Below are 11344 nucleotides of genomic sequence, written 5' to 3' on the forward strand. Positions count from 1 at the left end.
GTGGTCAGAAATGTCTAAAATGGGAAACTTAACTAAGGTGAACTGCTGCTATGTGGCATAATGCGGGTATGTCAAATGCAGCTGAGAGAGAACACAGTGTGTTCAAAAAATCACTATTAATAATCACAGTTGCACTTGCAAACTTTGATTTTTGAAGTAGTATCGTATTTATAATATTTATATACTTTTTTGTTATGTCATAAAAGTGGCATTAAAAAAATGTAGATACCCAGAACATTGACCCTGGAGAGGACTGTCATAACGTAACCCATACATTTGAGGATGAAGGAACGTTTTTAGGCTGACATCCCTCCCTGTCTTTTTTTTTTTTTTTTCTTTTTTGGCCTGTGGCTTGTGAGATCTTAGTTTTCTGACCAGGGATCAAACCCAGGCCCTGGCAGTGAAAGCTCCAAGTCCTAACCACTGAATCGCCAGGGAACTCCAACATTTTTCCCTTTAATCAGCAGTCACTGTCAATGGCTACTGTTTAGTACAAAAAACTGACAGAAGAACTGAGTGTTTTTTCTTCCAACAAACGTTTATTTAAAAAGAAAGGAGTTAATGTTGAATGGCCATAATGTTGAATGTGCCATGTGCTACGTTATGACAGTGGAGCTAATAACAACTGTCCTGGCAGATCAGTGTTGGCTACCTTATAAAACAAGTGTCTAGGAACTTATTTTATGATTTTCATATGCTAATCCATCTATTCAATATCCAATTCAGTCTGAATTGTATGAGCTGATATTTGACTTTTCTAGAGAAGCTTTCTAAATTAACTTATGGGATATACTGAGAATCAGATAAAGCAGTTCTTGGGGAAGGGACTAACAGGTTTAAAAGGAGTCTGCTTGACTTATCTTAGATAACTACCAACTAAATACCTACTGTTGTGCACACCAACCTTTACCCACCTGATTTTGTACCCACAAACCCACAATGACAGAGTTCATAAAATAAAATGATTATTCAACACCTTTTAAAGAAATAATGTATAAAACATATGTAGTCTTTCATACAATTTTATTTTCTCCCTTCAACCATTATAATATGATACCCAAATTTTGTCTTTACTGGAGGGTCTGTAAACACAGGCTTATCCAGCACACTTATAGGCAAGGCGAATGCTGCTTCTTGAAATGGTCCTACCATGGACCCTCTGGTCATCCAACCCAAGTCACCCTGGAAAATCCAAAAGATACGTGGTATCAAGTGGCCCAGAAGAGGGAACAGTTCTACTCTAGCTTGAAAATTTCCCAACATGAATGCTAAGGTTCCTAGGTTTATTCATCTGGGCTGGAGAGAAGACGACTCAATGAGCACAAAATGGGGAAGAGGCCCAACCCTGGGCTGCACACATAAGCACTCACAATGTTACTGGGTGTCTACTCTGTGCTTAGTCACTCAGTTGTGTCTGACTCTGTGACCCCATGGACTGTAGCCCTCCAGGCTCCTCTGTCCATGGAATTCTCCAGGCAAGAATACTGGAGTGGGTTGCTGGCTGCCCTCCTCAGGGGAACTTCCCAACCCAGCGATCAAATCCAGGTCTCTCTCATTGCCAGGCAGATTCTTTACCATCTGAGCCACCAGGGAAGCCCTAGGTATCTGTTAGCTGTGTAAATTTGGTTATGCCAAGGTTTAGACAAAGATGACCTGTATTCAACTGTTCACAAGTTGGACATTTCTGCTTTTAAGATCTTTAAGATATGCCTAAAACTAATGGCAAAACAAAAATAATCCCTACTGCTGTGTGTCCTCCATGAGAGACATTTTAAATGATGAATGCACCATACCCCTTGCCTGGCTTTATCTTCACTATATTGTGCAGCCACTTCATTGAATTTCATTCCAGACTTTAACTTTTCCATGGCTTCCAAGATTTTTCCATGTTTTTCACACAGAATGTGTCTGACCTACAAGGAAAAAACATGTTCATGTAATAGCTGGAGACCCAAATGATTTCTTTCCTCACAATAAAGCAGTCACATCAGGATTACCCCCATACTAGTGGAAAAAAAAAAAAAACGCATTCACTCATGGCAATGGAAAATTCTGGAAGTCTGCCCAACTGGGCAATAGTCCAATGGGGCAAAAACCCATTTCCTGTATAAGACAGTATCTTAGAACCCAGATTTAGATGGAAAATGGGCACCTGGCTGAGGAATGCTCCCATCCTTTACCATGTACCTCAATGATAACAAGAGGAGGAAACATGATAATGGTTGAGAGCTGGAGTCAAATCCCCACTCTCCTGTATGGTCTTAGGCATGTTTTAAATCTCTAAATGTTTTCCCATTTGTGCACTGAAATAACAGTAACTATGTTGTGAAGACTGAGATGATGCAGCTAGCACTCAATAAAGGTTACCTATTAATTTATCAGAGGTGGAATGATATGAAAAAAACCCACAAAGAAATGCTTTTTACTTGAACTAGACTAAGCAGTACTTTCACTCATAGATTTCTCTGACTTCAACATTTGAGGAAATGAAAACAATATTTCTGGCTGCTGTTCTTAACACAGGGGTTGGGTGTATAATGACAAACATTTCTAATGAAAAACAGCCTATGTGAAGTGTTTATTAAATTACCTGTAAGCTTTAAATCTTAATTTATATGTATAAAGTTAGAACAATACAAGGAAAAATCAAAGGAATTTGATTATAAAGAGATACTTCAATTTATGAAAACTCCTAGAAACCAGTCAGAGATGTTTGTGTTAAAATTTGTATTATTTAATACTGTATTACCTGAGTGAATTTAATGCATCAGTAATTTAGATACCTGGATTGTTCTAAGATTGTGTATTTGGGGAATTCTCAATATATATCAAAGCACCAAAAAAAAAAAAAAAAGAAATGCTTTTTACCAAAAGAGGCCAATTGCATAAAGCCCCTCCACAATTTAACACTTAGAAAAAGAATCATAGGTTGAAGATTAAGAATACTCAACCCTAAAAAAGTATTCAAATGTAACTTATATTTATATAAAGTCATGTTTTTTAAAAAAATCACTATGTCCTTAGAAATGCTTTTGTCAAGATAGGTTTTGTAGGATTTCCCATTTCTCACTCAAATAGAATCCATTATTCATTTCTTATTATAGGTAGGGCCTAAAAATGTCTCCCTTATAAATTTAGAGACAGACAAACCATGTCCTCAGGGTTCAGTTAGTAAAACTGGGAATGACAGAATCCTGGACTGGAGGAGCTACACAGAAGACAGACACAGCAAAGAAAAAAATGTGTCAAAAAGCAGGGCTCAGAGAGGCAAACTTCTATAGAACGTGTCCAGCACTGCCTAGGGGAGACAGGGACAATCTGGACACTAGAGAGATACATGTTTGGGGATGAGGATGGTTCCTCAGACCTCATCTTAGCCTGGCTAAAACTGCTTCTCCACTGTTTCCCTCTTTCTGCTTCTACATTCACAAAGCAAACCTGGTTCAATGACTGGGAAAGTGCACACAGCATTCGTGATCACAGAAAGGGGATCCCATCTACCACTTTACAAATGAATAAGCAAGTATTCTGGTTTTACACAGTTTGACAGAGTCTGTAGTACCTGTGGAGTTTGCAAGTGTGACTAACCAACTGGCAACTGTATGAGACTGACATCTTAGAAGAGAGCCAAGGGTCTTTCCTGGCAGCCCAGTGGTTAAGACTCTATGCTGCCACTGCAGGGGGCCTGGGTTCGATCCCTGGTCGGGGAACTAAGATCCTTCATGCCTGGTAGTGCAGACAAAAGATTAAAAAAAAGAGCCAAGCTCCAGAGAGAATGTGGGAGTGATGAGCATGGAGGTAGCAGCTGATGCTATGGGAGGTGATGGATCACCCAAGGAGGCTACACAGAATGAGAAGTACATAGAATGAGAAGAAGAGCAAAGTACACTTAAGACTCATCGGGGGAGAATACTGGTGTTTAATAAGCAAAGAAAAGCTCAACAAGCATAATAAAAAGAACCAGACAAGTAGAGAGAAAGGTGTGTTAACAGAAACCAAGGCAAGAGAAAGTTTCAAGGAGGAAATGGGCAACAGGGTTAAATGCTGAATGATGAGGATCCAGGACCTTGTAATGAAGAATTACATTTTCTTGTGAATTATTACACTGTTATAATTGTTATTACAATTATAACAATATTTCAGTTATTGAGTACTTAATACTAACTGTGCTAAGTGCTTTACATGCGTGATCTCATGAAACCTTCACACCAACCCTGCGAGACTGAATCAGTGTTTCTCAACCTTGGCACATGTCAGAATCACCCCCAAGAGCTTCTAAAAAATATACCAAGATCTAGTCCCCACCCTTAGAGACTGTGAGGCAGCTGGTCTGGGGTAGACCCCTAGGCATGGAGACTTTCAGAAGCTCTCCAGGTGAAGTTGATGTATACCAGGGTTGAGAACCACTGGACGAAGCTGTCTGCTGATTGACTGGAGGAGGGTGGTGGATGGCTTGAGGTGAGTGGCAAGGGATCTCCATGCAGTTCTGATGGCCCAGCTCAGGGCAGAGACCAGGAATCAGTGGCCCCAACCCCCGAGGCTATGTGACTCTCCAGTGGGCCCCAGCAGGTCTGGGTTTGAGTGTAAAGAAAGGAGATCACTGGATTGATTCTGAGTTGTGGTCTGGCAGATAGACATAGTGGATCACCAAAAGGAAAGGAGTCAGGGCTCCATGATCCATCTAATTTCCAGCCTATAAGACATACAGGGCTCAGAGAACAGGCACAAAGCCTGGGAGAAGGTGAAGCGAACAGGGCAGGCTAGAGGGCCTAGAGGTCTGCATGGAGAGGAACAGAACAGGATTGGGGGAGGTGGGAAACAAGAGGAGGAAGGAAGCTGTGATCGGAAGGTAGGTTTCAGAATCTGGGCAGCTCTAGTGACACAGGGCAGAGCTGGGTTCAAGAGTGCGGTCTAGAGCAGAATGGCAGGTGTGGAAGGAGCCTAGACCCTAAAAGGCTGAAGGGTTTGGGGTCCCTCTGCTACTGGGTCCTTCAGAAACACTGGAGACAAACCAGTCCCCTAGCAGGTGAAAAGTTCAACACACTACTTTCATGTGTCCATGGAACACTACTCAGTAATACAAAGAACAGACTGTGGATACACACAAGTGGAATGAAATCTCCAGAGGTTTATGGTGAGTGAAAATAGCCAACCCCGAAAGGCTACACACTGTATCATTCCACTTACATAGAAATTATAAAATTATAGAAATGGAGAAGAGATCAGCTGCTGCTCTGAGGTCATGGAGGGTAGGGGATCCAGGGGGAAGTGGGTATGGCTATAAAAGGGCAACAGGAGGGATGATGGAAATGTCTGGATCTTGACTGTAGCAACGTCAATCTCCTGGTTGTGCTAATGTACTAGGGTTTTGTAAGATGTTACCATTGGGAAAACAGGATAAAAGGTATAGTGCTAAGTCATTTCAGTTGTGTCTGACTCTTTGTGACCCTATGGACTGTGGCCCGCCAGCCTCCTCTGTCCATGGGATTATCCAGGAATACTGGAGTGGGTTGCCATGCCCTCCTCCAGGGGATCTTCCTAACCCAGGGACTGAACCCATGTCTATTATATCTCCTGCACTAGCAGGCAGGTTCTTTACCACTAGCACCATCTGGAAAGCCCCTGATAAAAGGCACATGTACATGTATAAAAAGTACAGCTATCCTACAACTGAATGTGCGTCCAAAATTATTTCAAAAGGAAAAGTTTAACAAAAGAGTTTAACCTTAACGGACTTTCCTAGCTAACTGATGCTTTCAAACTGGTGTTGGAGAAGACTCTTGAGAGTCCCTTGGACAGCAAGGAGATCAAACCAATCAGTCCTCAAGGAAATCAACCCTGAATATTCATTGGAAGGACTGATGCTGAAGCTGAAGCTCCAATACTTTGGCCACCTTATGCAAAGAGCCAACTCATTGGAAAAGACTCTGATGCTGGGAAAGATTGAGGGCAGGAGGAGGAGGGGGTGACTGAGGATGAAATGGCTGAATACCATCACAGACTCAATGGATATGAATTTGAGCAAACTCTGAGAGATGGTGATGGACAGGGAAGCCTGGCATGCTGCAGTCCATGGCGTCACAAAGAGTCGGACAGGACTGAGCGACTCAACCACCACCACCTTTCCATATACCTCAAATATAGCCACACTGAACTTATTTTTGTTTCCAGAAAGGGCAAGATGCCTCTTTAAAGCCACTTCTTCAGCTGGATGCCTGGACAAAGTAGCTGGCTTGCATTTAGGCACCATGTTTTATGAAAAAAAGCAAATTCATGTCTCCCATCTCTCTATCTTTCTATGGGTTCACTGAGTAGAAAAGTGGGCAGAATGGCCCTCTCTATTTACATTCGCTCTTTTTTTTGGCTGCATACGTATAGGTGCATTTATATGCTACAACTCCACTATAGCTCTTCTCATATAGCAATGAAATTTCTTTCTTTACCTAACTGCTCCCAACTAGACTGTAATAACAGGAACCATCTCTTACCTGTTTTTTTTAATACCCAGAATTTACTACACTGCTTGGCACAGAGCAGATGTCACTAAATCCTTAAGGAATGAATGAATCAGAGTATGGAATCCCACATCCTGACTGAAACATGGAAATTGCCTTTTTATGTAGTATTAAACAGTATAATTCTGTTTCAGATTATATTTTCCCAGGGCAGACATACCTCTGGCACTATGTCAAGAACTTCAAGTAATTATTTGCAATTGTCTCCCACCTTAATTTTCACAGTCAGGGCTCTGGCTTGTAGCTCACCAGTGGGGAAGCTGTCTAATGAGACCCATGCCTTTGCCTGCTCATCTCAGCTCTTGGTTTTGTCAAGTAGTATTTCATTCTGAGAAACAACTCATTCACTTACTTGCAAAGACTTAATATATTTTAAGGAAAAATACTAGAGTATGAAGAATTTCTGGATGTCTGAGAAAACATTTAAGAAATATTTAAAAGGAATTACTTTTCATAAGTGAGTGATCTATTATTTTCCACTTTTGTGTTATCTTTTTTAACTTTTTAACTTTTTTATTTTTTTTTTACTTTACAATACTGTATTGGTTTTGCCATACATTGAAAAATATGGAACGCTTCACGAATTTGTGTGTCATCCTTGCGCAGGGGCCATGCTAATCTTCTCTGTATCGTTCCAATTTTAGTATATGTGCTGCCGAAGCGAGCACCACTTTTGTGTTATCTTGATCTTCTGTCAGTATTAGGCTAGCCTTAGGATGAGTTAAGCATGCTGTCTTTTCCTTTTATGTGTACCAAAATAACAGATGTATATGTTATTTATACTTAAAATGAAAAAAAAAAAAAAGGAGAGTAACTCACCTTTACTGCATTGCCACCACCTTTGGGACCCTGAGCCTTCTTCTCAGAACTCTCACTCCCAGAGGCTGCTTTTCCTTTAGAGAAGAGATGACAAGTACTCATTTAAACTACACTTTCACCTTATTATTCAACACAATAGGAGTTGATAATTCCATCACAGCACCAAGCTTCAAAAGGGAACTCTGCAGACACTTTACATCAAGCTAAATTAACCTGTAACATACCTCTTAAAACAAGAAATTTGTGCCCTACAAAAACCCTTCACGGAAAATGGATACACAAGTGAGTGTGCTAATAGTTGAATGGGAGCACCAAAAACCTGGCCTGGATTCTCTAGACCCAGTTTGAAATCCTGCCTTCTAAGAGCAAACCCTGGAGCTCTTGTGAGATTTCTAATAAGCACGGCAGCTATGTACTTGGATACTCACAATTATAGTAGGTAAAATGTCCAAGAATGTATTTTAAATAAAGATCAAATTTCCTACCACCCATATTTGGCTAAAGAATACATTCATGTCCAAACTCCTGGAGTCAATGACATTGCCTACTGATAACCTTCCTAAGAAGTTATCAATATTCAGATTAACACAATGGGCAGTATTTTACATTTTATTACTGTGTCATTTTGCTACTATGCCAGTTTCTGTTTTGATGGCAGCATATTTACTGTTAGAGGCTGATGTTCCTAAGAACTATTGTTGGTTTAAGTGTTCAGTTCATAAACATTTCCTAAGTAACTAAGTTCCAGACACTGGAGATACAAAGATGAACAAGCCATGGCATAATACATTCCTTCAGGGGGCTCATATACTACTCGGGAATATTGTTACATAAAATTATGTAAAAGATCATTTCAGGAGAATGAGCTATGCTGTATAAATAGGGGGCTGTGGAAGCACAGAGGTACATTTTAGCCAGTTAAAGAAGGTTTCCTGGATGAGTAGGAGCTGAACAGGCAAAGACAGGACAATGGTGAGGAGAATTCCAGGGTAGGGGAATAGTGTAGTATGTGGGGGGAAACTAGGGACGAAGCCAAATCTGAAGTAGGAGTGCTGTGAAAGGAACCCAGGGGAGGTGGCTGAGGGTTAGGGCATGAGGGCCTTTGGGCTCCATTAAGGAACTTGAAATTTATCCTAGAAGTAATAGGGACCCATTGAAATTTTATTCAGGAGACTCCATCCTGTCTTAGGAACCCCAATGCTGAGCACCCAAAAGTTGTTCAATAAATGTTCCACAAAACTGAATATCCAAAATGCCAACCACCAAATGCCTAAGAAAATGTTACTGCCAAAGGAGTTTTATTACACTAAACTTATTTTCTCTAGAACAACGATGCCTTCTGGTCATCCCACCCTCTGCCCCAATGGATGCTATCATCTTCTGAATGCCCCTTCACTCCCTCTGACTGAGAACTCTGGCAGCAACTTAAGGCTTCCTTTCCATCCTCATTACTGCCCTAATCTTGGGTGACTTCACTATCTATTCAGAGGAACCATCCAACAGCCTAACCTCACATTTCTAGACCTCCCTCCCAAATGCCCATGCCTTTTACTCCAGGCCACCTGTTCCCAGGGGCACGTGATGAAACTGTGCCACTCACAACTAATTCAATCTCTGGCTACAACTTTCTGTTCTTCCAGCCTTCTCATGCCTCACTCCCACAACACAGGTTCTTTAATGTCACAGAACCACCTCCTCCTTCCCCCCATTCAGTTCCTTTATCCTCCTATGTTCTCCTATGCTATCAAACTTCTCCTTCCCTTCCCAGTCTGGATCCCATGCTTGATCATCTGAACCGTGTCCCTAGTGGCATTCGTAATTCCCTTGTGTTGCTTTCCTTCTATTATCATTGTCCAACAAAACCTCAACCTTGGCTACAGGTTATACTTAGCTCGTCTCAATCCTGTATTGTGCCAGTTATATGGTACTAGGTAAATCATGACTGAGCAGATTGTGTCCTATAGAAATTCATAGCCTTCAATCTTAAGCTCTCAGGCCTAAGGGCAATCCTTTTTTAAGTGTTTCATCCCCTCTTACCACCCCAATGACTATTCCAAACGCTTAACACTGTCCTCAAGACCCCTACTCAGTACTTGTCCTGCTGTTTTAAAAACTACTCTTGCCTTCCACTTTTTACCACCACATCCATCTTCATCTCTGTGACGTCAAGCTTAAGATGTCCCTTCTTCTCAAAGTCAACTAACTGCTCTACCTCTTTTTTCCCAAATTTCACTACCCTGTAGTTACCTAACTAATGGATCCTTCATGACAGCCTCACTCCCAAGTTTTGCCCATTCGGAAGAAACCAACAAAATCAAACTTTCTTGTAATCCTTTCTCCTCTTCTATCCACCATCTAATCCCCATGCTTTTAAATCAAAACTGAAGTCTGTATTGATTGTTTCTATCATCACTTCCTGGTCAGTCCTCTAGTCACTGGCAACCCGCTGCCTCCGCCCCGGACCCCGGCGGTCTGCTCCCTCCGCCTTGCTCCTCACCCAACCCCATTTCTTCTTGGTTTCTACCTTTTCCCCCTTTTCCAGAACCGCTTTTTCCTTTCGGGGGCATTTCCAAAATCTGCCGTTGAACTCTCAACTGCTTAGGTTGCCGCACAAAGCCCCTTCAGGCCCCACCGGTGTGTCCTAAACATATGCCAGAAAGCGGCATCGCAATTGGCCATCTTTACCGTGGCTCCGGAAGCAGGCATATCTTGGGGCAGGCCCGGTCCTTTGACTCTTGGACCAATGGGGCTGAAGCTCGGACCGGGGAAGAGGGGCGGGGCCAAAGGTTGGGCGGGGCAGGGGGAGTTACGCCTCTGTGCTTTTTGCGGCTTCTTTCACACGCCCTTCTTTGCGCCCTTTCCCCAACTGCCCTACCCGCTTCCTCCACGCGTGCGTAATGGAAGCCGGAGGGCTGGGGGTTGGGGGGCGCCTCTGCAGTCCCTCGGCGCGGGGTTCCAGCCAGTCACGCGGGGCAATTAGACAAAGGCATAGCCGGAAGAACCTCGGCGGCCGCCTACCCCTTTCGCGCACTCATACACACCGGCCTGCCCTTCGTTTTAGGTTTTCGCTTTTAGTTATTTTACAGCTTGTAGCGAGGCTGTATAAGTGGCTGAATTTGCCCAAAGCAGTGCCTCAAGTAGTTCAAAGGAGAAAATGATGGGCAGAGGCGGACACAACTGAGCGACTGACACTGCTGCTGCTGCTGCTAAGTCGCTTCAGTCGTGTCCGACTCTGTGCGACCCCATAGACGGCCTCCTACCAGGCTCCTCTGTCCCTGGGATTCTCCAGGCAAGAACACGAGTGGGTTGCCATGTCCTTCTCCAGCGACTAACACTACTACTGTTAAATATTTGCTGTAGTTAGTACCTGTGCAGCTTCCCTGGTGGCTCAAAATGGTTAAGAATCTGCCTGCAATGTAGGAGACACAGGTTCAATCCCTGGGTCCAGGTTCCTTCCCGGAGAAGGAAATGTAAGCTTCCCTGGTGGCTGAGAGGTTAAACTGTCTGCCTGGAATGCGGGAGACCTGGGTTCGATCCCTGGGTTGGGAAGATCCCCTGGAGAAGGAAATGGCAACCCACTCCAGTACTCTTGCCGGGAGAATCCCATGGAGGGAGGAGCCTGGTAGACTACAGTCCATGGGGTCGAGTCGGACACGACTGAGCGACTTGACTTGACTTTATAGGATGTAAAGAGAATTAAACAAGTTTGTAAAGCACATAGAGCAATGACTTGCTTGTGGAGTGTTAGCTTAAGGTGAATGAGTTTTGAATTTACATCCTCAAACTTTTTACCCTTATCCACAACCCCTCTTCTCCCAGTTTTTGTAAGATCAGGGCTTTTCCTCCACTTCATGAGATAGCTGTCTCAGCTTGCCCATGCCAGCCAGAATGGTCCTCCAGCTCAGAGCTTAGTTTTTGAATTGAGTCTTGTGGGACTTCACATGCTACTTGCCAGTGATCAGGTATTTCTGAGACTGCCACCCCGAACTCATGCATTACAGGCAGCCCCC

At 42.9% G+C, this 11344-nt stretch overlaps 1 protein-coding gene and 1 non-coding gene across 2 annotated transcripts; both read right to left on the bottom strand.

Moving 5' to 3' along the window:
* Positions 1-1013: 1013 nt before the first annotated feature.
* On the bottom strand, positions 1014-9980 carry PIN4 (peptidylprolyl cis/trans isomerase, NIMA-interacting 4). The gene is made up of 4 exons (XM_052663583.1): positions 9859-9980; positions 7335-7408; positions 1794-1913; positions 1014-1182 (listed from the first exon to the last, which is right to left on the bottom strand). The coding sequence occupies exons 1-4, from the start codon at positions 9899-9901 to the stop codon at positions 1024-1026; spliced, it is 396 nt and encodes a 131-aa protein (XP_052519543.1). The 5' UTR covers positions 9902-9980; the 3' UTR covers positions 1014-1023.
* Positions 7077-7183, bottom strand: LOC128070700 (U6 spliceosomal RNA). Its single transcript, XR_008201671.1, has one exon. It is a non-coding gene; the product is annotated as a U6 spliceosomal RNA (small nuclear RNA).
* Positions 9981-11344: the final 1364 nt, after the last annotated feature.

The sequence above is a fragment of the Budorcas taxicolor genome, chromosome X (genome assembly GCF_023091745.1).
Source record: "Budorcas taxicolor isolate Tak-1 chromosome X, Takin1.1, whole genome shotgun sequence".
Lineage (NCBI taxonomy): Eukaryota > Metazoa > Chordata > Mammalia > Artiodactyla > Bovidae > Budorcas > Budorcas taxicolor.